Source organism: Thermothelomyces thermophilus, chromosome 7, assembly GCF_000226095.1.
Source record: "Thermothelomyces thermophilus ATCC 42464 chromosome 7, complete sequence".
Lineage (NCBI taxonomy): Eukaryota > Fungi > Ascomycota > Sordariomycetes > Sordariales > Chaetomiaceae > Thermothelomyces > Thermothelomyces thermophilus.
This window is the reverse complement of record NC_016478.1, coordinates 3,884,523-3,909,948: the sequence shown is the minus strand read 5'-3', so window position 1 is coordinate 3,909,948 and position 25,426 is coordinate 3,884,523. Positions and strand designations below refer to the sequence as shown.

The following is a 25,426-nucleotide window of genomic DNA, read 5'->3' as shown; positions in this document are numbered from 1 at the left end:
AGTAATTCCTTTAAAGCTATAGATTAAATATAGCTATTATAACTATAGGAGTAATAGTATTACTAGTTTTAACTGTAATAATAATAATAGGATGACGCCTCTTACGCTCGAATTAATAGATGACTTGTTAGGTACGCCTGTCGCGAATACGGCTATTGCTAGTAGGTCGACTCTTACTCCTATAACACCTTGAAAGTGTAAACGTACTAAAGCTTCTAAACTATAAGTGTTCCTATTCATTGCTGGTTTTATAGTTTTCTAGCGCTTTGCTAGTTATATTAAGATCGTTTAAGCTAACTAAATATAGTGATATTAAAGCTAGTAAGCTTTATAAGGTACCCTATAGAATATATATATAGTTAGCTCTAGTAGGACGTTCTTTTAGTAAATATTATAATTATTCTAGTGCTAGCTCTTACTATTATTATTATATCTATAATTCTTATAAGTATAAGGAGATATATACTAATCGCCTATACGTTTAATAGCTCTTATAATACTTATACTAACTATAATAATAGTCCTATTTCCTATATTAGGTTAGTAAAGGGTTTAATAAAGGCTTTCTTGGATAGAGCCAAGGCTTTTATAAATCCCTAGATCCTAAACCTCTACCCCTAATATATAGGTAAATTCCTAATAGATATATATAGGATCTTAAGAAGTTATATATAGTTCTTTAAAGTAACTTAAAACATGCTAGTGTAGACAAGATAAAGGAGTATAAGCTTAATAAGGCTAAACTTATATATTTTATAAAGATTGCCTGCTCTATATACGACATCTTCTACTAGTTAGGCAAAATCAAGGAAGCTTATAATGCTTATATTAGCATGTCTAATGATACGTTAGGCGCTATATCGTCGCCTGGCTAGGATAAAGGTAAGGGCAAGGCTATTAATCCTAGCGATAGCTAATAGTAGTAAATAGGGAGTATTAGGCGGTATTTTACTTAGCAAATTTAACTTATTTTCTACCCCTTAGTTATATAAGCCTATAACTAATATCTTAAAGATTAAAGAGAGCTCTTTAGCGCTTAAAGGCTTATTAGCTAAGTCATTTAATAAGCCTATTTACTAGTATCTGACTAGTTAGTAGATATATAGCTCTAAACATTCCTTTTACTGCTTCCTAGTATAACTATATATTATAGATATCTATATACTATAGGTAAGTATTAATATATTCGTTCTTAGCTATTATTAGTCAAATAGTTTACTAATTATTATATTAGATGTTCTAGGGTTCTCTAAGCTTAAGATCGATGTCTATAAATAGCCTTTTAAGTGCTATAGCCTCTCTTACTATAAGGGAGAGCGTTAGAAGTTCTACTTTAGTACTTAACGTTATAATAGTATCCTAATATGACACCTTCTATATAATAGGACCTCTAAATAGAAAGAATATATATCCTTATGACGAATACTATATATCTAGATCATCTATATACGAAGCGTCCCTAGTAATTATAAGCGTTAGACTTTCTAGTGTTTGCTTGCCTTTATACTAGATTGACAGGCAAGAGCTCTTAAATAGATATCTTACTACTTGCTATACCTCTAATAAGTGGTCTAGTCCTAGGTTAGTCAGGTATTAAAAGAGTACTAAACAGGTATATATAATGTCTGGATATAGTATAATTATATAGTATAAGATTAATCCAACGAGCTTCTAATACTCTTTAATCTATATACTAGTAGCACTCCCTTTGAACTTCTTAAGTTCTTTATAGCTTAAGGGAGTTAGCTCGTATATACTAGGTACGTCTAGCCTATATCTTCTTACTACCTTTCTAATATATTAGTCGTAGACTAGTTATATCTTATATATAGGTCGGTCTTAAATCACCTTAATGCCAAGAAACCAATTAACATTACCCTGCTTATAGATATTATATTAAGCTTTGATTCCTTTTATTATATGCTCGGCCGCTATAGCGTTACTTTCGTAGAAGAAGACTAAGAAGTCGTTAATATAGAAGATCAAAATGACTTGTTTATTATAGCTTAAGAAGAGGCACTTCTCTTTACCTGATAGTTCTATACCTAGATCTAATAGCGTTTTATAGAACTCTTTATATTATAAGAGTAGCAAGTCTCTCAAGCCGTATAGAGCTCTTTATAACTCTATATATTTCCCTAGCTACTTAAATCCTTCTAGTAATTTATAGACGATAGGATTATCTTCCGGCCGTTTAGCGTTAAGGAACGCTTATACTACATTAAACTACTTAACTTCTAAGTCAAAGTATATAGTGATTGCTATTATTATATAGAACGATTATACTATTAGAGTAACTATATATATACTTTCTACTAAGCTAATATCTTATAGATCTCCTTATATATAGATCCTTACCTTATACTTCTCTAGGAAACCGTCCTTGTTAAACTTATATACGAAGACCTATTTTAATAAGATAGGTCGTACTTTCGCCTACTTATATAGTACGATCTTCTACGTTCCCCTGCTCTCTAAGTTACGTATCTCCTTATAAGCTATATCTTTAAACTATTATCCTAACGGGTAGTTATATAGGTCTTACTAGTTGGTAGGAACGTAAGCAAGATCGTTAATATGCTAATATAGCTTATTTAAGGCTGCTCTAAGGTATATAGTATCCTTCTATCGTATAGTAGTAGTAAACACCGTATATATCATTCTTATACTCTAGTCCTCTAGGTAAGCTTCCTATTAATTAGGTAGGTAAGTTTTATAGAACTATCGCTAGAGTTCCTTAGTTATATAGATAAAGGACTAGTAGTAATTAACCTTCTCTTTATTTTATAGCCTTTTGCTTAACTAGGTAAGGTCCCTAGGCTCGTAAGCCCTCCTCCTGCCTCTGCCTCTCCTTATAGAAAGTTACTAAATAGCTTCTCCTTCGCTTCTACCTTCTAAAGGCTATATTAGCTAATTTAGACTTTGCTTAACGCTCTACTCCTCTAGCCTAGCTAGGTATAATATATCGGTAGTACTATCCCTAGCTCCTAGCTCTTCTATCTACTTATTATACGTGCTAGATTCTTCTATAGAAGGTATTCCTCTGTTAGATTCGACGGCTCCCCTACTCTCCCTAGTGTCTAGTTAGCTAGCTAGCGACTAGGAAGGCCCTAATTTAAACCCTCCTACTTCCTAGTAGATATCCCTTTTACTAGCCGGTATAGGGCAAGTCACTAAGGGCTTAGGCATATATTTAAGGGTCAAGAGTCTTCTAAAGCTCTCTATCTATTTAGTAAGTTTGTTTGTTACTTATATCTCTACTATAAGAGTCTCTAGAACTAATTACTTACTTATAGGCTATATATTAGAGAGCTCCCTTACCCCTAAGTCTTAACCCTATTAGAGAGGTTAGTCTACCGCCGGACTCTCTTATAATAGAGATAGCTAAGCCATTATAATAAAGTCTTTTACTAGTTATCAGGTCTATTATAACGCTTCCTAAAGAAGGTTAGTATCCTAGGAATCTTTGCTAAGATCAAATTGATTGACTTCCTAGCTTGCTACTACTAGCGACAACTCTATTAGCTACTCTTTGCCTGGACGGTAGAAAGTCTTCTTATTAAAGCGAACGTTATAAGTTATAATGACCTTATCGAGCTTAGGTATCTAAATACAATAGATATTAGATATATAATATCCTATAAGATATCTAGTTAGCCTATGTAATAGTACCTTAAAGTCCTTTATATACTACTTAACTTCCCTATCCTTATAGAGAATATATACCTAGTATCTATATATAAGGATACTACTCTAGTCTAGGTATAAGTTGCTAGTTGATATAATTATTAAGCTAGGTTTATACTAGTAAAAATACTATTTAAACTAGCTATAGAGTACTTTATTAAGAGTTCTAAATAAGTAAGTATAGCTTAGGCTTATCGTATATAAGTACGCTATTGCTTATATACTTTCTAATTAGAGCTTTACAAGGAAATTTATACTATTTAGTATCTTAATTAAGCGTAAGATCAATTCTTACCTTACTTACTCTACTAGTCTATTAGGCTTATAAGTATATAAAGATAAGAGTTTAAGATTAATACTACTCTCTATAGCCTAAGTCTAGTAGTATATTGGTATATACCTTACTAAATTAACTATTATAGTATCATTATCCTACTTAATCTTATAGATAGCAAGCCTATATTAGCGTCTTACCTAGCTCTCGAAATTCTAGATGACTCCTATAATCTAGTCTAGCGACTTCGTCATTAAGAAGAAAGGGAAGAGCTTCCTACTATACTTGTCAATAATTATAAGTAGCTATCGCGATCTATTAATCGCTTTAGGATAATTAAATAGATCCTAGGCTACTTGCTAGAATAGGTATATAGACTTCTACTTAGGTAGTATTTTCCTAGAGATAACCTTACTTATCTAAGTATAAATGTAGCTCTTGTACTTGATATATACCGTTCCCTTAATACGGACGTTTCTAGTATTATTAACAAGCGCTTTCAACGCTTCCAATCCGAGGTAGCCAGCTCTCAAGTACTAAAGATCCTCGGTATCCTCTCTTATAGTAGGTAATACTCACGTCTAGGACCTTCTATTATATATAGCAAACACATTCTACAAGGATATATAAACGTTTATGATACCTGCTTTACTAATTAAGATATAGTCTAGGAAGCTTAAGTAGTAGGAAAGTGGCTTATATTCGAGGAAGGTAAGATTATACTTATATTCTAACTTACAAAGGATAACGTTATTTTCTAATGTTCTAAAACGTAGTAAGCAATCTAAGCTATAATACTAAGTACCTATCTTAAGTAACAGAGCTTCTAAGATAATATTAATATAGAATCCTTTGACGATAACAATATCCTTAAGTGTTAGGCTCTTAATACGTGGTCTATATAGTCTATCTAGAACGTTCTTAATTACCTAAATACCCCTCCTACTAATAGGGAAGGTCGTTATACCTGCTTTAATAAACTTAGGATCTTCTACCTTAACAAACGTCCTAGGTAAAAGGAACTTCTTATCATTAACTAAGTAGGTTATACTATATAAGTCTAGTAAAGTACTTTCTAAAAGAGGATAGTATTATAAAGCGATTATACTAAATGCCCTATAGTAAGTTACGAGCTTGCTAAGTAGTTAAAGGTTAATAATTAATATATTAAGGGAACTAAGGTATCCTACCCCTAACTACCTAGAATAAGATAGCTCCCCCTACTTAGTAATAAGTTAATTTTTCAGTCTAGCCTACTTTAGCTTATTAAGCTCCTAGTAAATTCTCTTATACTCCTTATTTATGACAAACCTAACTTAGACTTCTTCTGAAAGGGTCCAGACGGAGGCAGGCTGAGCGTGACGAGCAGGCAGGTCGTCTAAGGGATTCGGTGAAGCCAAAGGGTTCACAACAACACTAGAGTTGTCTCTCACAGTAATCAGCAATGCTTGGTATAAGTACTATGATTGTGATTGTTACCACTGGTAAACTCCCAGAGTCCACCATAACGAGTGACTATTTATATGTATATATACTTCTGCCGATCGCTTATAGTCCCTTTCTATCCTGCCCTTGGATCGCCTTTGGTAGCTAGCTATCCTCCGCTATCTTTCCCTTTTGGCAATTGTTCGCCCGTGGTAGCCCGCGCTCCCTAGCGATCCTGTGTCAGCCTCGCTTCGTGCCCTTCTTGATTGGTGGCTCATTCAGCCTGCTACACCCTACCGGGTCGCGGTATATGGTTGGCTTGTGACATTATTAGAAAGGTATAAGCGTTACTTATTACTATAGATAGCTTACTTAAGTATATAGTAATCTACTAGATCTTATAGATATTTTAGACGCTTATGAGAACATCTTATATTATACTACTAACTGTTATAAGAGTCTCTATATAAGTCTCTGCCTCTCTCTTTACCACTCTTCTAAGCTATAAGAAGTATTAGTATATAAGTTATCAAGAAGATTCTATACTTCTAAGAGACTCTAAGTTATATATTATTATTAATTAGGATCTTGGCTATTATAATAAGAGTACTAAGCTCTAGAAGTAACTATCCTATACTATTAGCAAGCTCGATTTCTATCCTCTTATTTACTACCTAGGTTAGTAGGATATATATAACGATAGCGTTAAGAAAGGTATAAAGTCCTTATATACCCTATACTTCTAAGATATTATATTAGATAGCTTACTAGAAGGTGATATTAAAGTTACAAATCTAGCGCTATAGATTAACTCCTAAACGCTTAGCTACATTAAGACTAGTCATATATTATATTATAACTATTATATAGAGTATTACAACAGATAGTATAAGTGTAGAGCAAAGCGCCTAGATAATCCCCCTAATAAGGTTAATATCCTTCTTCCTATACGCTTTTACAACTTTGTAAAGTTTGGGATCTATAGTATATACTAGCTAGCGCTATAGCTATCCTATCCGCTTATTAACGTCTATAGTATACGTAATATCTTTATAAAAGGAGTCTTATAGTTATACAAATTTGGCTATAATAGCTATATTAGAAGGTATCAAATCTATAGATATCAAGGGTAATAATCCTTTTATAAATTATTCCTAGGAAGCCAGGATAAGGTTATCTCTAGCTTACTTATAGGTTAGGTACTATAGAACTTCTAGATCTGGCTTACGGTCGCCATTAGGGTCTATAAATCCCTATATCCTAGCGAATTCAGCCTATAACTATAGTTTAATATACTATAAGTTCTAGGAACTAGACCCTATAAGGCACGTAGAAGTATTAACTAAGATCTCAGATATAATAGACAGATATATCGTCGAAAGCGTATTAAAGTAAGGTAAGAGAGTTTATAATAGAGGAAGCTACTACTAATATTAAAGATACATTGGTAGAGGAGTAGTCAAGGCGCTAGGCTTATAACTACCGAACGTAGTAGGAGCTCCGGGAGCGTTGAAAGCAGTCTACAGTGGGTGGCTGTACGAAGGAGACAGTGCCTTGTTGAAACTATCTACAAAGGAGACAAAAGGAGTGGTATTTATAGACAAAGGAACTGGCCAATGCGTTGAACAGCCTCATACAGCTGTGGCAAACGCGTGGCTAATACGTTTGGAAGCTCCATAGCTTCCGACACCTATAATACATAGGCACCTGGTCTGCCTTTAGTGTATTAATTAATCATCAGGACTGCCAGTTTGGCAGGCCGCGGGACTTTGATGTTGTCGTCTCATACTTGATACTTGTTTAATCATCGGCATGTCATAATAATCGTCGCGAATTAATTACGAGTTTGAACCACAGCACCACCTTTCCCGTCTATTAATTACCCATCATACCCGTAGCCGACAGATGCCAGGGCAATATAGCCGCCGTGCTGCTGCCCTCCACCGTACGGATCGTGCCGTATCGGCCTCATTTCCTCGACATATTCGACCTTGGACTCGTCCCCGACACTAGAGACGGTGATGACCCCGGGGGTCTGGACGTCACGCACCGCCGCCTGCTGCTCCTCCCCATCTGCTGCTTCTGCTGCTTCTGCTGCTGCTGTTGCTCCCGCCGCCGCCGCCGCCTCTGCCTCTCCTCCCTCGCCGTCGGCAAACTTGACCGTCTTGGGCCCGCTGACCTGACTCCACTGCTTGGGGGGCATGCGGAAGTCGCTCTCGCCGGGGTAGAGGACGGCGGTGAAGATGCGGCCAGCCGAGAGCTGCTGCAGCCGCATCCGCAGCTTGCCCACCGTCGACGTCTTGGTCCACCAGGCGGCCAGCGCCCCCGCCGTCAGCGCCACCAGCACGACCAGCAGCACGAACGCGGGGATCCCGTACGCCGGGTGGTACCGCGTCAGCGGCACGATCGGCCACACGTGGATCACGGGCACCGGCTGTTGTTGCTGTTGTTGTTGTTGTTGCTGCTGCTCCTTCTGCTCCTCCGACTCGGTACCTCCCTGCTGCTGCTGCAGTGGCGACCGCCGGGTCAACGATGAGGAGGGCGACGTCGACGACGAAGAAGCCGGCGGCATGATGCCCTTGGTGCCGACCACGGCCGAGGCGGCGACGTCGGTCCACAGCAGGTTGATGAGCTTGGCGGTGCCCTCGGGGGTGGCGGCCAACTCCTGCCAGCGGGTGAAGACGGCCATGTCGGAGCGGCCGGAGAGGTCAAAGGGCCACTCGGTGCGGCTGAGGCCGTACATGTCGTCGTAGATCGTGTTGGCGGCGGCGAAGGGAAACTCGGCGCCCGGCAGGTTCTGGCTGCCGGAGGGGACGACGGACGAGGGGTTCAGATTCTTGGCGTAAACCAGGTCGTCATTACCCACCCCGAGGAGATATAGCCACGGCTGCTTCACCACCGTCAAGTTGGGGAAGCCGGCATCCTGGTAGGCGGGCGAGACGAGGCCCCAGATCGGCGCGACCTCTCCCAGGGGGCGGCCCGTGTCCTCGACGCCCCAGAGCGGGTACGACTCCCGGGTCGGGTACTTCTTGGCCGTGATGTTGGTCACGCGCAGGGCGACGAGCCCGCGGTTGCGCCCCACGGGACGCAGGGTGGGATCCGACGCGATGTCGGTCGAGAAGTGCACCGTCTTGATGATGGCGCGGACCGCCGTCGCGCACGAGTACATCGGCGTCGTCCACTTGCTGCCCCGATCGAAGATACCCTGCGGCCCGCCGTCGACCCGACGGGGAGGGCCAATCACGAGCCCGCAGGTGACGAAGATGCTGGTATTAATGTTGGCCGGGCGATATGGGTGGTAGCCGGAGCACTCTCGTACTAATTAAGGGGGGGGGTGGGGGGGCGGGAATTCACGTTAGCTCAGTGAGACCTTCCATTGCACAAGAGAGAGAGAGAGAGAGAGAGAGAGAGAGAGAGAGAGCGAGCGAGAGAGAGAGAGAGAGAGAGAGAGAACATACATATCGGCTGGAACCAGCCGTCCTTGGTCACGTTGTACGGGTTGGGATAGCCTAATTCATCATCGAACGAACTACCGAACAGATAGCTCCCGTAGTCGCTGGAGAAGCTGGCGGCACGGTACGTCCGCAAAGGGTCGACAGATACGCGAAACGACTTGCCCAGACCCGAATTCACGTATCGGAACGACTTGGTGCCGGTGCTGTTGTCGGACGGATTGGTGACGTTGAGATACACCATGGTGGCAAAGTTGTTGAGCATCGCGGCCCTGTATGCCCGGCCCCGGAGGTCTGGATTCGCTTGCGGGTCGTCGTGGTTGTAGTCCGGAAGCTTGTGGACCAGATGAACGAAGCCACCCCGATCCGTTAGGCGGTAGTCGGCCGGCCCGGACGAGGAGAAGTTATTATAGGACGACGACTCGGTGTAATCAAGGGTCAAGTTGGTGTCGACGCAGCTCGTGACGGGCTCGATGAACAGGAGGTCCTCCTGCCAGGTGACGTTCCGGTTTGGCGGTTGCGGTACCGTGTGGTTCCGGAACCCGATGCCGCCGGACTTGGCGTCCACGACGAGGCCCTCGACCAGCCGGACCGCGTCGTCGATGGCCACGCTGTCCAGCTGGCGAAACATGTTCACCGGGTAGGGGCGTCCGTGGTTGAGAATGCCATTCTCGTCTACCTTGGTGGTCAGCTGCCGCCACTCGATGTCGAAAAAGTTGGAGACGGTGGTGCCGATGCCGTGCGTTCCGCTTGAGTACACCTCGCGCAGGATCGGAGGCACGTCCGTCGTCAGGTTGTTGGGAAATTGCCAGCTAGACTGGCTCTCGCCCTGGCTGAAGATGACAGTGTCGTTTGTGAAGGGGCATGGTCCCCAACTGACCCTGAAGTAGCAGACCCTCGAGAAGGAGTAAGCTCCCCTAGGGCTCGTGCCGTAGAAGTAGGCGCTCGTGTCGCCGACGTACGAGAAGTTACCCACTTCCTTGGCACCGATCCCGAGTTGCTCGTAGAGGCCGAGGGGCGTCACCACGCTAGCTACTGCCGTCAGGATCGTCGCCGCGGGGATGGCCAGAGACGCAAGCGAAATGGGTCTTCGGACGGCATGAGTCCGGACCGAGTCGGTGCGCAGGATGGTCGTCCAGTAAGAAGAGTGAAGAACCTTGGCGGCCACGCTCCTGGTCCGAGTGTTAAGGCGGGTTAGAACGCGTACGGGGGGCTGACACTGACAGCGGTGGGCGTCGTTCGAGCAGTAACAACGGTAAGGAGGGCAAAATAGGTAATTACTCACCATGACGCTGCCGTCTCCTCGTCCCGAAGAAATCCTCCGAGCAGGAACGAGATCGCTGTGGGAACCCATATCTGGGCTGTGCCGTGGAAGTTACACGGAGAGTTAGCGTTAATTACAGAGCGATCCCCCGGGGAAGACAAAAAGCTGTGTCCAAAGTCGAGACATAATATGTATGTACTGTACATCACATACCGATGAAGATACCCAAAGCTATCAAGCCGGCTGTATATCCAACCGAGAGTTCCGCCATCTTCTTGCCAGCACCTTTTCAGCGCACCTCAGATCCTGGTACAGGGACGAGTCGGCAGTTATCCATAGGGCTAGCACCAAGGGGAGAAGTCGAGGCCGCGGGGACATCTGGCGGCCAAGGAAAGACAGGTGAGCAAAAGGAGTGAAGGGGGGGATGGGTTAACAACCTAGCTCCGCAATGAGGCTCTTTTGGCAGTCAACGCCCAGTAAGGCCAAAGGAAGCCACATGAAAATGGGGTGGGTTGATCCGTAAACTCGTCAGACCGAGGAAACTTGGAGAAGGCCTCCGGCCCAATGAGCTGGTACGGATATAAAGTGCCAAGGACGAGCTGAGTTTTCCCGAATCATGCTGATCCATGCCCTCCAGAGCCATCCCCTGTTCTGATTTGCCCATGTATGTATGTATGTATGTACATACAGACAGTACGGATGTAATTACACAGTACATACAGAGTCACCACCCCGACAGATCTGCAACCAAAGGCAGGGCAGACAAGGGGTGGTTAGCTCAAAATTTGTCAGAACGTGGCTTAGTCGCTTTTGCATATCGTGCCTTCTTTGGTAGGACGAAGCATTCCCCCTCCTACCTCACACTACACCACACAGTAAGTAGCCTCTGTGACATTGTACCTTAACTATGGAACATATAAGGTACATAATATTATACAGCAACTTTCACCACAGGACGGAGTATTCTGTAGTTTCTCAGCCTTGCTTTACCACACTCTTTCCTTATTTTCCCCTAATTAGCGTCTCACGAAGTGTGTTCCATATTTTAGGTAATTACACACACCACCTGAACGATGTGATTCTGCGCCCGCCCTCTCGCGCCCCTGTCTGTCCCCAAACTTCCAGCTAATGCACATTCATACATAGACACACAACGTGAAAGAGAATGATACCAGGCATCCGCTTGATGGCCTCCTTATTCATTGTCTGGGGCTTGCTGGCCCCGTCCGTCCTAGGGGCCTCTACCTCTGCCGCCAGCACGAGCAGCGCTGCAAGCAGCACGAGACCTTCCGGCGCCGAGTACTCCCTGGCTCTCCAGATGTGCTGGGACAAAGGCGCTATCTGCTCGGTCGCGCAGGACTTTCGCGAGGAATGCGAAGAGGTGCAGGACGCTCACGGGTTTGATGAATACTGGGAGTGCATCTGTACTTCAGGCTCTGGTGCCGTCGACATGGCGTAAGTGATTTTACATCTTGTAATTTTTTTTGTTTTTTTTTTTGTTTTCTTTTGTATTAAGTCTAACAGTAGTGATGGATGATGACCCAGATGCGACAACTGCAAGGATTACTACGGCATCGGCGGCCTCGCCAGCAACACCACCAGCGACTGCTTGAGCAGGGGCTTCACCCTCGCCCCCATCCCCAGCAGCATCATATCCCAGCAGTCTCGGCACAATGCCACGCGCGCCACCGTTCTCACCACCGACACGCCCACCTATGTCGTGACCGTCCACGCCACCCAGCCCGAGTCGCTGCCGACCATCGCCACCACCGCCAGCCTGCCCCTCGAGACGGGAGCAGCGTCACGTCAACGTCAGCCGGCCCAGCATGGCCTTCTTATGGGGGGTTCGGTCATTGCAGGACTGATCCTAGCCCTGTGATAAACGCGGCAGTGGACTCAGGGGAGGCTATATGCCAGTGTGACCATGCTGGTATCACAAGCCAGAGCAATCAATGACAAAGCTCAAGCGTTCATTCACGACTGAAACATGAAATGTGGAATGATTGATTTTGTCATAGATGTAATACAGATTTTGTCACTGTCCTCGTAGAGTGGCTACCTAGGTACCTTAGCTATTCAAGAAATGGATCCCTAACAGTGCACCATACTCCCAAACCCCAAACGACAGACCTTGTCCTCGTTACCCATCTGAACAAAACTAAAGGAGAGAAGCCATCCCTTCCATCGGGTAATTCCTCTCTCACCCAACCTCACCTCTCCTTGACATGAAGAAAGAAAGAAAGAAAGAGAGAGAGAGAGAGAGAGAGAGAGAGAGAGAGAGAGAGAGAGAGAGAGAGAGAGAGAGAGAGAGAAAGAGATTAATGTGGATAATAATAAAATGTTCAGAGGCGCACGCCTCTCCTCTCGGCCCTCATCTGCTCCATGACACGGGTGTGGGCGGCAGCGAGGACGCGGTAGATGTTCGCGAGCTCGTAGTCGCCGTTCCACTCGAAGCCGTCGCCGGAGCGGCGGGCGACCTCGGCGAGGCGGGCGTGCGAGCTCTCGGTCAGGTCGGCGTCGATGACCCAGTCGTCCGCGCCCCGGACGGGGAACCGGTACACCACGTGCTTCCACTCGGACCGCCGCAGCTCCATCTGCCGCGCCCGGTCGTACGCCGAGTCCGGCGTCGCCCGCACCTGCGACAGCCGCTCCAGCGGCGACTCCGGCACCGCCCAGCTCCCCGTCGCCGCCGTCTTCTTGCCGAGGCCGCTGCCCCCGCCGGGCGACCGGGGCGGTGGTGATGATGGTAACCGGAGCGGGCTGCGGGGAGAGATGCGATCCGGCGGGGGCGCGAGGAGGCCCCGGTCGTTTCCGTCGGGGAGGTCCAGTGCGAGGCCGAGGTTGGGAGGCGGCAGCTGATTGTTGCGCCCCGAGGCGATACCGTAGCGAGTGCCGGAGCGCGGAGGGAGTTCCGGGGGCCGGGGCGGCTCACCTGCGTCCAGGTCCGGCTTCTGCTCGACGACGACGGGCGGGCAGTCGTTGTCGACCGAGGACGGTTTCGTGGACGACTGGTTGGGCTTGTCGCCGGTAGATCGGCTGGCCGAGGTTGTGTCTTCTTCCTTGCTGGAGGAGGACGGCGGTCCCGGGCTCTGCCGTGCCGGAGTCGAGCCGGCGGGAATGACGGGTGACGAGACCGTCTTTGTGTTGTTTTCTCCAGACAGCGGAGGGCTGTTGTAGAGCAGGGACCCGGGAGTCCCCATCACGTGGGAGGCTAAGATGCCGTCAATTCCTAGCACCCCCGACTCGGGAGACATGAGGGGCGAGATGAACATTGGGGGGCTGTCGGGCTTGACGGTACACCCGGACATTGGCGAGCCCTGGTAGTTGCCGGCGGCGAGCTGTGGCCCTGTGGGTTGGGGAGACTTCTCGGGGTCTGCTCGCGCCGACGGCGACCGCGACGGCGCCGCCGGGGACCTGGATGGCGACATCGGCCTCCCGTTTCCGTACTGAGAAGACGGTAGCTTCGGGGAGGGTCGCTTCAGGGGTACCATGAATAAGTCGCCGTCGCCTGCATGATCGACGGGTTCGATGAGGGGCGAGGTCTCACTGAACTGATCGCTCGGCTTGAACTCCATTGCAAAATTGAGGGGAACGGGTAAGTAGATATAAATCGGCGCCTTTATCAGAGGGAAACCGACGTGTCCACAACAATGACCTAAATAAGTGCGGATTCAAAGATCGCCAGCGATCGTTCGGGCGGCGGCCGGCCCGTTTGTTTATAATTACAGTTACCTATCATATGTGGCTCGCGGTCCACCGCCGACCATCGTAAAAATCCGCCATGGTGCTCCGGGGACGGGCCGTGGCGGACTGAAGATGACCAGACAGGTGCTCGTTTATGGCCGGTCCCAGGAGTCAGAGATGAAACCTAATTAATTAGATACCGCCCGAGGGTTCCCAAAGAGAGGCACGCCAGCAAGCGGCGGGGGGCTGTTATGGGTTTGTTTTTACGGCCATTACGGCTTTTCGGAGGGGCGACCGAGATGCGGACAGCGGCCGGGAGGAGAGGTCTCTGACGTACTCGGCACAAAGATGGTATAATAAAGCTGGCCCCGGTGGAGATTTGCTGGTCAACCAGGTTGCTGGCGCGCACTCACTGAGCCTGCATCTTGGACTGGTCGTGGGTCCTGGGTTGCTAAGGTTGGCCGGTCCCGAGAATTGGGTTTGAAACGGCCCGTTTCGAGCCGCCGCATCTGAAATCGCCAGCCCAATCTTCAAACCAGTCTGTGTTTTTGTGCCAGGACTGCGCCGCCCGCCGGCCCAAAAGCCAGGCCCGAAATCCGAATAATGGATTCTCGAGATCCTAGGTATAAATCAATAATCCTCTCCGCTTTTCCCCGGACTAATTACTTAGATTCTACCACCCTGTCGATAGGACTCACCTTATTTCTGCCGCTTTCTTTGTCTCGTCTCCATCGTTGCTTCAGATATGAATCAGTTTGTACGCTGCATTATGTGAAGGTAAAAGAGTCGGACTCTCCGCTCAAACTTGGGGAGATTCACGTCCTCTCCTCAGGTGAAGGAGCCGCAGCCACGAACTGTCAAAGTTCTTGACCCATACAGGTACAGAGGGAAGCAATTAATTACTTTTTGCAGACATCTGCGAATCAATCAAACTATTAGATAATATCTCTTAATTATCTAATACAAAGATGCGGAAACCACATTTGGCCCTTCTTGGATATTTATTAATTCACATCGGTTTCATAAAACGAGAGAAAGAAAAAGGGTGAAGCAATCACGAAATCGCACGACATTTTATTAATTATCTTTCTTTTTGTTCTGATACGCTGAACAGGAAGAGGAAACAATTCGAGAACCTCATAAGCGAGGTTTATAACTTGACCAATCCTCTCTCTTCGCCCGGTTGATATATTGTTGGTTCATCCTCCTTTCAAAGGCTCACCAACTGCCCAACAGCCATGAAAAAAGTCCACCGAAGTGAACTGCTGTGCCGCATTCAGAGACGGCCAGACGAGAGTCCAACAGAGCGCGGACTCGCATCGGCAAAAAGCGCCGAAGGAGCTGGGGCCCCTGCACCCACCCTTACCTCCATAATCCAGCTCCTAACCAATCAATCGGCGCCTTCTAGTTGATCATGACGGGGAAGTGCCAAACACCACCAATCATGGCCGTCCAGCACGCAGTGCTGGGTTCGGGAGCGGGATTTGCGGTCGTTTGCCGGACCGGTCCAAGCCTCAAAACTTCAGCAAATGCTGACTGCTGACTGACTTTTGGGGGCCGCCGTTTGTGTGTTCAAACATACCTCATCCGACTGGGCTTCCAATCTCGCAACCCGAATTCCTCACTAGTAACCATGGCACGCCCGCGGTACCCGGCGCCATATGCGATTCTGCATCTCATACTGCGGCTCATATCGGTGTGCCTATGCATCGTTACCATTTGCAGTGCCGGCTATGCCTCGTCCAGGGCCGCGTACGGGACGGGGTTGGTGGGCGCCTTCGTCGCGGTAGGTTTCTTTCAGGCTTCTTTCGACCTTCCAGAAAAAAAAAAAAAAAGAACGCCACTCACTGCCTAATTACTGCTCTCATCTTCTCCTCTCCGACTTTTTTTTTTATTTCTTTTCTTTTATATTGACGTTTACCTGAACTAATTGACATGTTAGGCCATTTTCACCATGCTGGTCGACCTTTCCGAGATTGCCGGATTGGTCGACCCCGCAAGGGACGTCCGCCGCTTCAGCGAGAGCGCCATCATCTACCTGGAGCTGCTGATAATAGCCGTCTGCGGCATCGTCCCCATCATGGTCCTGATGGCCTTCATGGGCCTGCAGCGCCGCGACTGCGAGAACTGGCGTCCCAAGGACGAATGCGACGCCGAACAGACGGCCAGGGACGAAGTGCAGATATACGTCCTGCTGTCCTGGGTCCTCCCCCTGTGCCTGGCGTAAGTGAAATCATCCTGTGCGCTGCAGTCGAGGCCTAATTAGGTGACTATCACCTGGGCAGGAATCCATCTGGTCGGGGGCCGCGACGAGCTTGATTCCTGCTTGATTGATCATTTGCATGTTTTTTTTTTTTTTTTTTTTGGCCCATGATTGCTGACACAAACCGAACTAGCGGAGTCCATATCGTTTCATCCATACTTGCCTGCTTCGACTGTTTCAGGAGAAGGCCTCGCACCACCCCGTCAATTGCCAGCCAGGGATAAATCAGTAAGACATACATGCGTATCTGACCTGTCTGAGACATCTTGTTCTCCTTCAAGGCGGCGACGGGTTGCTGTGTATAGCGATCCTCGGGTTGATCGCGCCATGCCCCCGGTTAACGGCTCCAGAAAAAGAAACCGAGCAGAGAAAGGGCCAGCAGTCAACGAACGGGCATCTCGAGTTTTTGTGCCCGCCGTTTCACATGGATCAAAGGGGACCCTTGAGCGATTCTCGCAATACGTCGTGTCGAGCGACCCTTGTTATTAGAGAGGAAGGCTGAACAAGAGCCGAAGCTCTGTCTTGTCATTGCTGTGGTCTCAGTAATAAGACCGCGGTTATAGAGCTATAAGGCACACTTGTCTCGAATGTACGGGCGTGCGTCGTACATTTCTCAGGTATGTATGGGCGTCGTGGGGTTCGGCAGTAACTAACCCGAGGGACATGGTGGATAAAAACTCCGCATTCGGAAGACCAGAGGGGCGTGGCCAAAAACACCGAGCTAATAATCACATACTTAGGAAATCTTACCTCTCATCTGACGACTGCGCATCACCTCCCGTTCCTCTATTGTTTCAAATAGATACCTTGAAAAACAGCAGGCCAAAATCGCGTCGTCATCCCCTGTTCAACACCCCGATTCCGCCATGTCTCAGCCGTCGTCAACCCCCCAAGGCGCCGACGGTACCGGCGCTGCTCGCTATCCCGGCCGCCGCTTCGCACAAATCGTCAAGTTGAAACCCGAGTACGTGGACAAATACAAGGAGGTCCACGCGGCAGTCTGGCCCGAGGTGCTGGATCAAATCAAGGACTGCAACATACAGGACTGTAGGCCGACCCCGACCCCGACCCCTCCTCCTCTCTCACCGCGACCGTGACCCTCTCGAGTTACCCCGCGCGCGGAGCACATCCACGCTAAGACAACCGCTTTGCCACACCGCAGACAGCATCTTCCACGACGCCGATTCGGGCATCCTCTTTGCGAGCTTCAAGTATGTCGGGACCGACTACGCAGCCGACATGGAGCGCATGCGGGCAAACCCAAAGGTCCGCGAGTGGTGGCGCATGACGGACCAGATGCAGGAGTCGCTGGTGCCGGGCGCCAAAGACAGCGAGTCCGGCGAACCGTCGTGGTGGAAGCCCGTGGAGGAGGTCTTCTACTACACACCCTGACCCTGCAATCGAGGCCAGGTGCCGTTTTGTGTTCTCTTTCCCGTCGGGCCGCATAGGAAGATGAATATCCGGTGGAGGGAGCGAGACACAGAGTCACTTCCCGTTAGCGAGTCTGGCACTCTTGATTACTAATTATAAATTAGTATATATTACTATTGGCGTAATAATCCCCAATCCCCAGGGCTGCTGGTCGCGAATCTTGTTCGACCACCGCCCGATTATCAATTCGATGATTCGATCGCAGCCACAGTTGGTTCATGCGTGCAATTATTAATACGACCAAAAACAGTTTTGGCATCCATATGTACGCAAGAAGCGAACTATATACTTTTGCAGGAAACCCACTCGTTCCCTCCTCAGCTACTATTTTTTTTGTTCTTTTGTTCACCTCCCTTTTAATTAGGTGTGGTGATCAAGAACCTCCATCACTTCATCCCGAACATCATCATCATCGTCGTCGTCGCATTGCATTTCTCTTCCTCAAGGCGTCTCAGTCTTGACGGGCGCACACGTGGGGCAGCCGAGGCAGCCGCAGGGGGCGCAGCCGACGTCGGCCTCGTAGGTGACGACGCAGTCCGTGGTGACGGTGGCGGTGACGGTGGTCGGGGCCGGCAGCGGGGGGCGGGTGGTGGTCTCGCCCGGCTTGCAGCTGACGATGACCGCCGGGCAGGCCACGGGGGGGCACCGCGGGCTGTCCGGCTCGAGGCAGTACATCGGGCAGAAGTTGTAGTGGAACGACGTCGTCGTCTCGTACTTGGTGCACTTGCCGTCGTCGTCCGCCGCCGCCGCCGCCGCCGGCGGAGCCCGCGGCGCCGCGGTCACGGCGGGTGCCGGGCTGGCGAGGACGCTGTGGGGAGTGCAATGTCGGTGGTCAGCTCGGCCGGGAGGCAAAGGGAGCAGGTGCTTCTAAACTCAAGGGCCTGGGCTTCGTTCCTGCGGGAAGAAAGAGAGGGCATTCCCCGGACATTGTTGCTTACCTGGTGGCCAGAGCAGCCAGAAAGCCAACAGCGGTGCAGAACTTCATGGTGGGGGCTTGAAGAATATTATATCGGGTGGCTGGTATAGTGTACACGATCCAAGAAAAGGTGAAGAAGTGCCGTGACCTGCCTGGTGGGTGGGCGTAGAGGAGGTGAGATGTTTACGGGGTTCGATAATAATCTGAAGTATAAATAGTCTCCTCCGAAGCAGAGCCTAGCCGAGTTGCCTCGGAGTCCCAGTTCCGATTTACTCGGCTCGTCATGCTGACCGCCTCCTGAACATCGGTTTTTCTATTGTTCACGTAATAGCCGTCCGCCTGGTCATTCTTGCCCTGAGCCAAGACTTCGGTGTGGAGGAAAGGAAGTCCGTGGCCGGGGAGATAGGCAAAGCAACTTATTATCCGGTCGGCGAACGTGTGTATGTACAGTGCCTGCGTTGCTTTGCACGTGTAAGCAGGCTGATCACCACGGAGACACTGCACAATAGCGAGTTCCTAACCCGGCGAGCACAAGGGCAGGCTACCGGGTAAGAAGATGCCAGAGTTAAAATTAGCATCACGGAAGCTACGCGGCAAGATATTTCTCGAATATTATCGAAACCAAACTGATATGTGGCGTTCCTAGTATAATTACACATGAACAACATGCATCCGAGGAGTCCCTTAAAGGGGAAAGGAATTAGACTACGGGCAGGATCCTCCGACGCGGCGTGTACACATTCGTGATAGTTATTGAACGCCTTGACTTCCGTGCCAATCATTTCAAGCCATCAGACGCCACCACAGCGCTTGGCTCACGCTGAGCTCTCTCGGTCCTTCGTATCCAGAGCCCGAGGGTGCGGTCCAAGACTCCGGGCTGCTGCGGGGAATGTATCTGCGTTGCGGTCACTGTCCTTTTTTTTTTTTGGGAGCTCTTAGTCTTAGCACTGTTTCAAACAAATTGGTCATCTCATCTTGACAATGACACCCCTTCGCGCCAAGACAAAACAAGCTTTTCGCTCTTCAATCATCCAGCTTGGCGGCAATACTTGGGATATTAATTACGCTATCGCTCAGCAGCCTCAATTTCCCGACTCCGGCTGTACACGCGGATGCGGTATAATCTGTGCCCATTCTTGGTGAGCTACCCGAGACGGAAGCGTAGACATGAAAATACCAAAAATTGGACGGTAACCCTGCTTTTGGCTAGTGTAGGTTCAGACTGACAGGACAACTCCTAGCGTAGGCAGGAAGAAAGTGTGAGTTGGTCCCGTCGCTCTGTTTCCTCGGGCCAGGATTTCCCTTCCTTCACAAGTTCTTGGAAATATCGATAGGCAGATACTCGCACTCAACGCTTACCGTCCCATGTTGAGAGTACTAATAACATGTGCACAAACCCGTGGCCAATCCCTTCCTTCGACCCAAATTACCTATTCATGGCAGCCAAGAACCAGACACGGAAATGCCTTGGGTTGTTTATCCTCAATGGGAAGTGAACAACCGTACAGGTTGCCCACCATGTTTTTTTCTCATTTATTTTTATTTTTATTTTTTTGTTGGCAGGCCCTTTCAGCCCTTTCAGCCCCTTCTTTGCCTAATTCCCAGATTCCACACCCCTCTTGTAAAAGCTGTTAAGTCGTGTTGATTTCGGGTTACACGTGATGAGTAATTCCTCACGGCGTCATCCTTGTGGCCAGATACTAGTGTCTCGTTTCTCGCTCATGGTATAGCCAACCCATCAGAAATATTATTCTAATATACACAATAGTTGTTGTTTGTGGAGAAGCATCAAAGCGTTACCATGTGAAAAGGACATCAGGCAGGCGAGTCGTCCCGTAGTCGATACTCTGAGTGCGAGATTTGAGGAGTAATCAGGCAGCGAAAGAGAATTGTTAGCTTGGCTGATGGCGTAGTGAAGCGAGTCTTGAACTAATAACTAATTAGACGCCACGAGAGTCAAGTACCGAGCTGGCCGCCTCCGCGTTGTTCCGGTACCTATGATAATTAATGGAGTTACGCGTTGCTAGTCTGGCTTTGATAAGTTTGAAGTTGACGTGCTGCCGCGCTACCATGTTGTACTCTACCCAACGGCCCTTTCTTACATACCTTGTCTGATGCTGTCGGTACACGAAAATCTAGTGTGGGTGAGTAATTAATAGGTAAATAGTCAGCAGCTCGTTCGCGGCAATGCCCAAGCCTGTGCTGATAATTAACCAAGGTGGTTTTTTTTTCCGTTTCGGGGACGCCATGGCGCTTGAACCCGATGACAACAAGAATGATTTCGGCTTTCCGTTGTGCCTGCAGTCTTAGGGACGAGCAGTGGCCGTACTTGATCGTGTGATAACGAGCCTGCCTATTAACAACAACGCCACGGAAAGTTTGATTCTTCCGCCCCTCTTCGAGATAATAAGTTCTCAGATCTTGCCCGCAGCAAGCGCATGACATGATACCTGAGCCTCTGGGACGACCGAGTCATGCAGGAAGCAAGATCATATATGTACCTATTTGCCAGTGGTGCCTCAAGAAAGTTGCCTACCGGAACCTATTGAGTCTCGCTTGTGCTTGGGATGACCATCCATAATGCCCTAACAGCTGAGTAAGTTATTCCTATCTACATGTCTGGCATCGCATGGGCGCCTACGGAGCTAATGAGAGTAAAACAAACAGTATTGGACGCTGAACGAGCCAACCGCTCGCCAACCGCTCGCCAATAACATATAATTATGCAGTCAGTTCTCCTAGCTCGACGTGGTCTTGGGTTTGTAGTGAGTATCTCTGAGCTGGACTAATTAGGGCACGTGGAGCTGAACTGCCGTTGCCGCTGTTGCGCCTGGGCGTGAGCGTTGGGGTATTGTCGGACGAGAAGATGGATGGCGCGTCACCCGAGAAATAGCTAGGGCGACATGGACTGTATGGACGAGGGTGGCTGGGACCACTACCATTCGGCGCACACATGGAAGCCAACAGTGTTTTTTTATTTTATGTTATTTTAGTAAATTAAGGAAAAGGGAGGGAAGGGGGGTAGAGGAGAGGTAGGAGAGAGAGGTGGAAGGGGAAGCCGAGCGCAAACAAGGAGGCGGGCGAGACAGTGCCGACACGGCGAGAAAGCTGCAACGTCCAGCGGTTTCAGTCACATGTTGGCGACGGGGAGAACGACCATTTCGGTTGCCAGTAGGCAACTGGAGGCGGAATACTGAATGCATACTTCGTACATACAAAAGAATACCAAGGTCTGTCCGCTCTCTATCTACAGTTCCTCCTTGAAGAATACCTCCTGGGAGCCCTCCTCTTCTTCCTTCTTCCGGTTTGCAGTTTCTCCGCGATCATCTTTCTTCTCGTCCTTTGCAGCTTCCTCCTTCTTGTTGCCCGACTCCCAGGGCAAATCCTGCCGCCTGACACCCTCCTGCTCGACTTCGTCCTCCTCCCCTTCGAATACGCCGTAGTACTCAACCTTGTCGCCGTCCTTCACGTATTGCAGGGTCCAACCCCTGTCGCCCGCAACGCTCTTCATCTCCTCCACTCCCTCCTTGACCAGCTTTGGATCGAGATTCAGCTTCTCCAGCTCGGCGTCGCTCATCACATCCACCTTGGCCGTGCCGCTCTTCCTACTGGCAATCACTTGTACGGTCGGCGCTGCTTGGCGCACGACTCCTCTCGGCAGCGGCAGCTTGCTCGCGAGCTCGTCGCTGACATGCTTCTTGGAGCCTACGACGATGCCGCCGATGGTCATTCCGACGAAGTGGTTCTTGGAAAGGTCCTTGCCGGCCGGCTTGGTGGTTCCGGTTCTTCGTCCCAGCAGCTCGCCGGCCGCGACCAGTCTGTTGTGCCGCCAAGCAAGCTCTTCCTCCTTGGTGCTGACGATCGGGCGGCAGCGGATCGGGTGTGCCCGGCTTTCCTTGGGGGGGAGGAAGGCCACGTCGCTGCAGAGACGCGGGGTATAGACGACCATTAGGTAGGTACAGGTGGTGACTTCTTTGACCCAGCCGATTCTGTCCGTTGTCGCGCCGGGGCTGCAGTGGTACTGGATCTCGATGGTGCGCGGACGGCCGGTGAGGTCGCAGACTGTGCCATCCTCGAGGCGCTGTGATAGATAGCGCTGGTCGCCCTTCACCTGGAGCTGGGAGTTTGGCGGAGCGAGGCTCTTGGTTTGCCCCTCCGCCTCCGCATCATCTGTCGAGCCTCTCGAGGGCGCCTTGTGCTGTACCCTACCAAGAACATACTCCTGGTTGTTTCCGTCTGGCACGGGCGGGTCCGTGGGCTTGCTCCCGGGCAGGGCGTGGAACTGGATGACGTTCTTGCCGTAGCAAAAGCTGTAGCTCCACCATCCCGACACATAGTACATGCATTGCCCCTCGAGCCCGCTCATCAGTTCCCAGCCTCTGGCTGACGCCCTACTCAGCTCGCGTGCCTCCTCGGCCTTGGCTAGTTCTGTCGCCGTCCGGTTAAGCACGGGCGGGGGTGCAAGAATGGGCACGGCGCAGAGATAGTGCCATGGATCGTCGTTGATCAATTCGTACGTTTCACCAATTGGCGCATCTTCGTCGTCTTCGCCGGCCTCAGGTGTGCTCTCGCGGCTTGTCGTCCCGGAAGATCCGGCGGGTGCGGACTCGCGCACGTTAGACAGGTCGGATTGCGAGAAGTCTGCGGTGTTGTAGGTGGCATCTTTTTTGTGCGACGACTCAAGGATGGCGAGGGCGTCGGCTTCTGAGATGGAATCGTCCGCAAAGACAACCTCATACTAAAACCAGGGTTGAATAGGTTAGCAGATGCAGATGCGACCTGGTGGTCGGTCCTCGTGCAGGGCAGCGCATGGATGAGGCGTGATGGCGTACCTGGGGATATGCTAGCAGGTCGTCATGGACACTGAAACTGTGCTGCCGAGCTCGGCACAGCTGGAGCGATGCTAACAGAACCAAATTGAGGCGACGCATCGTGCCGTGCAGTCGTTAGCTATCATGGCGGGCTCGCATGCGGTCTTTGGTTTGGGACAGGTACTGCTAATCGCCAATCGCCATGGCCGTTTGGGGAAACGGGACACCTGTTGGTAATACCATGCCCACTGATAAGGTGGCCTTATCGCCCCCCCCCCCCCCGCCCCCTGCGTGGAAGGGTTATGTCATCCCTCTTGAGAGCGTTCCTGGGCTCGTGCTTCTTCGGTCGCCCGTGGAATATCAGCAACCGAATCACGATGTTTCTTTGGCGTGATTAATTGCTGTGTTTGTGCTCCTGTGCGACTCTCCTCGAGAGACAAGAAGGAAATTTTGCGCCAATTCTTTCCCGCCTCGCCGCCCGATCTCAATGTTCATTCTTATTAGAGGACCCCACCGCGGCAGGCTCGCCTCTTTTCTTTTGTATTTATGTAGGTATGCAATGTATGTATGTACAGTACATGCATACATACATACATACATGCACGCAATCTTTGTTAGCGACGTACCCAACCCTTCTTTGGTCGAGAACGATGTTTTGCGAGTTCCAATAGATATTAATTGGAGGTTTTCACACATGATTTCGCATTCGTCTATAGATGCGTTCACTCTTTCACAGAACTCGTTTTGCCCTGGTGTCTTTGTGCCTGCACGGGCAGTTGACCAAATCGTCCTGCATCGCCACTCGACTTGGGCACGTATGTATATAGGTACTCAGCAACCCGCGCACGTTGGATCTAGCCTTTCTCAGATTGATATCCGTGAAGACAGGACAGACGACAAAGTCCGACGATGGATGTAGGTAGGTCTCGTGGTGTTCCCCTTTGGCCCGGACGCAACTTCTATCCTTCGGCTTGTTCTCCGGTGCAGATTGGCCTGTCTTTGGGGCCCTCTCCATCAGCGGCAGTTGTGACGTGCAGATGCCTGGTTTCAGATGCATGCCATTGATGATTTGTCCCGTCTACGTAGTCCAAGTCACTAAGAGCTGTAAGCAATCTTGAAGCATGACAAGCGGGCCAGCTTCCCAAGGCACGAGAGGGCCCATCGACCCCAGAGTCAGGAGGGGTGGGCTCGGAGCCCAACTCAGCCAGGTGAGTTCCCGGTGACCGGAAACGTGTCGCAGCGGCAGCCAACGGACAACTCATCGACCCGTCCATTAGGAGGTCATGCACGCTGCCGGACCCACCGGGCCACCGGTGAGACACCGTCCATGCCCGGGTCAAGGTTGGAGCCCAAGAGCCGAGGGTGCCGCGCCCGGCCACTGTGGCCCGTCGGGTGGCTTGCGAGCTAGTGATCCAGTGGGGAGCTTTGCGCCTCCACTGCCCAACCGCTCGGAATGATGGGCAGGGAGTCGGGGGGCCCTCTGGCAAGCAGATTGGCGAGTTGCAGCGCCCAACACGGACCCGCCCGACCGGCGATTTGTGTCCAGTCAAAGGGTTCCCGCCTCACTCCATGGCGTGGCTGGCCAATGTGATACCGCCTGTGACGGTCCTGCAGCACCACTGGCATGCTCGACTGGCAGAGAGCGATGCTCGGCATGGGGAGATGGGAGGCGGGAGACCCTGGCACCCCACTCGACAACAAGGCAATGCAAAAGGCATTCCAATCTTTCTTTGGTTTGAAGCCTTGAACAAATGATTCGATGGGTGCTGACACGGCACGGATAAGGAGCAGCGCCGGGCGATTGAGGGGGACAAGTGGGGTGGTGGTAGCAGTCGTGCTAGTCGGTGGTGGTGGTATTTACTTGTGATGGTGGGATGGTCGTGGTGTCAATTGAGAGAGGCCTGTTGAAGGATGCTGCTGAGCGGGCTGTGCAGTGCGTCTTCCCAATAGTGCTTTGGGTCAATTGCTGCGCGGGCTTGCGCAGCTGAAGTCGATAGGTACTGGCTCGAGCCAGAAGCACTTCGTCGCTGCAAACAGTCACCCATCCCGTCATTGTGGGATTCGGGGGCAGTCCGAAGGAGGGCCGCCGAGAAACCTTGGAGAGCAAGCAAGATCCTCTCCTCACTGCGATCGCACCTGGCGTCATTGCAGTTGGGGTGGCCGCGCCTTCCCCACAGACAACGCGCTGAATTGCAGCCGCTCGTTTCCAAGTGAATTGG

At 49.7% G+C, this 25,426-nt stretch overlaps 6 protein-coding genes across 6 annotated transcripts; 2 read left to right on the top strand and 4 right to left on the bottom strand.

The window, feature by feature from the left end:
- Positions 1 to 7,127: 7,127 nt before the first annotated feature.
- On the bottom strand, positions 7,128 to 10,209 carry MYCTH_2313151 (uncharacterized protein). Its single transcript, XM_003667332.1, has 2 exons — positions 8,845 to 10,209; positions 7,128 to 8,704 (listed from the first exon to the last, which is right to left on the bottom strand). The coding sequence occupies exons 1-2, from the start codon at positions 10,124 to 10,126 to the stop codon at positions 7,266 to 7,268; spliced, it is 2,721 nt and encodes a 906-aa protein (XP_003667380.1). The 5' UTR covers positions 10,127 to 10,209; the 3' UTR covers positions 7,128 to 7,265.
- A 967-nt stretch (positions 10,210 to 11,176) lies between these two features.
- On the top strand, positions 11,177 to 12,327 carry MYCTH_2313149 (uncharacterized protein). Its single transcript, XM_003667331.1, has 2 exons — positions 11,177 to 11,557; positions 11,648 to 12,327. The coding sequence occupies exons 1-2, from the start codon at positions 11,289 to 11,291 to the stop codon at positions 11,979 to 11,981; spliced, it is 603 nt and encodes a 200-aa protein (XP_003667379.1). The 5' UTR covers positions 11,177 to 11,288; the 3' UTR covers positions 11,982 to 12,327.
- Positions 12,328 to 12,444: 117 nt separating this feature from the next.
- On the bottom strand, positions 12,445 to 13,677 carry MYCTH_2113991 (uncharacterized protein; the record flags this gene model as incomplete). The annotated part of the gene is made up of 1 exon (XM_003667330.1): positions 12,445 to 13,677. One exon carries the CDS (start codon positions 13,675 to 13,677, stop codon positions 12,445 to 12,447), a length of 1,233 nt encoding a protein of 410 aa, XP_003667378.1.
- A 2,090-nt stretch (positions 13,678 to 15,767) lies between these two features.
- On the top strand, positions 15,768 to 17,603 carry MYCTH_2085453 (uncharacterized protein). Its single transcript, XM_003667329.1, has 4 exons — positions 15,768 to 16,009; positions 16,183 to 16,666; positions 16,790 to 17,096; positions 17,212 to 17,603. Exons 3-4 carry the CDS (start codon positions 16,916 to 16,918, stop codon positions 17,439 to 17,441), a joined length of 411 nt encoding a protein of 136 aa, XP_003667377.1. The 5' UTR covers positions 15,768 to 16,009; positions 16,183 to 16,666; positions 16,790 to 16,915; the 3' UTR covers positions 17,442 to 17,603.
- A 105-nt stretch (positions 17,604 to 17,708) lies between these two features.
- On the bottom strand, positions 17,709 to 18,769 carry MYCTH_2313146 (uncharacterized protein). The gene is made up of 2 exons (XM_003667328.1): positions 18,419 to 18,769; positions 17,709 to 18,288 (listed from the first exon to the last, which is right to left on the bottom strand). Exons 1-2 carry the CDS (start codon positions 18,463 to 18,465, stop codon positions 17,922 to 17,924), a joined length of 414 nt encoding a protein of 137 aa, XP_003667376.1. The 5' UTR covers positions 18,466 to 18,769; the 3' UTR covers positions 17,709 to 17,921.
- Positions 18,770 to 21,473: 2,704 nt separating this feature from the next.
- MYCTH_2313145 (uncharacterized protein) lies at positions 21,474 to 23,480 on the bottom strand. The gene is made up of 2 exons (XM_003667327.1): positions 23,229 to 23,480; positions 21,474 to 23,134 (listed from the first exon to the last, which is right to left on the bottom strand). Exons 1-2 carry the CDS (start codon positions 23,325 to 23,327, stop codon positions 21,644 to 21,646), a joined length of 1,590 nt encoding a protein of 529 aa, XP_003667375.1. The 5' UTR covers positions 23,328 to 23,480; the 3' UTR covers positions 21,474 to 21,643.
- Positions 23,481 to 25,426: the final 1,946 nt, after the last annotated feature.

What these genes read in the sequence shown, in the direction of transcription:
- MYCTH_2313151 (XM_003667332.1), bottom strand. Translation starts at nt 10,126, where the DNA reads ATGGTGAGTAATTACCTATTTTGCCCTCCTTACCGTTGTTACTGCTCG. An exon ending in CGGCTGGTTCCAGCCGATAT is followed by an intron (nt 8,705 to 8,844) that starts GTATGTTCTCTC and finishes CCCCTTAATTAG; the next exon opens with TACGAGAGTGCTCCGGCTAC.
- MYCTH_2313149 (XM_003667331.1), top strand. Translation starts at nt 11,289, where the DNA reads ATGGCCTCCTTATTCATTGTCTGGGGCTTGCTGGCCCCGTCCGTCCTA. An exon ending in TCTGGTGCCGTCGACATGGC is followed by an intron (nt 11,558 to 11,647) that starts GTAAGTGATTTT and finishes ATGATGACCCAG; the next exon opens with ATGCGACAACTGCAAGGATT.
- MYCTH_2085453 (XM_003667329.1), top strand. Translation starts at nt 16,916, where the DNA reads ATGTCTCAGCCGTCGTCAACCCCCCAAGGCGCCGACGGTACCGGCGCT. An exon ending in GGACTGCAACATACAGGACT is followed by an intron (nt 17,097 to 17,211) that starts GTAGGCCGACCC and finishes GCCACACCGCAG; the next exon opens with ACAGCATCTTCCACGACGCC.
- MYCTH_2313146 (XM_003667328.1), bottom strand. Translation starts at nt 18,465, where the DNA reads ATGAAGTTCTGCACCGCTGTTGGCTTTCTGGCTGCTCTGGCCACCAG. An exon ending in CTGGCTGCTCTGGCCACCAG is followed by an intron (nt 18,289 to 18,418) that starts GTAAGCAACAAT and finishes CACTCCCCACAG; the next exon opens with CGTCCTCGCCAGCCCGGCAC.
- MYCTH_2313145 (XM_003667327.1), bottom strand. Translation starts at nt 23,327, where the DNA reads ATGCGTCGCCTCAATTTGGTTCTGTTAGCATCGCTCCAGCTGTGCCGA. An exon ending in ACCTGCTAGCATATCCCCAG is followed by an intron (nt 23,135 to 23,228) that starts GTACGCCATCAC and finishes CCCTGGTTTTAG; the next exon opens with TATGAGGTTGTCTTTGCGGA.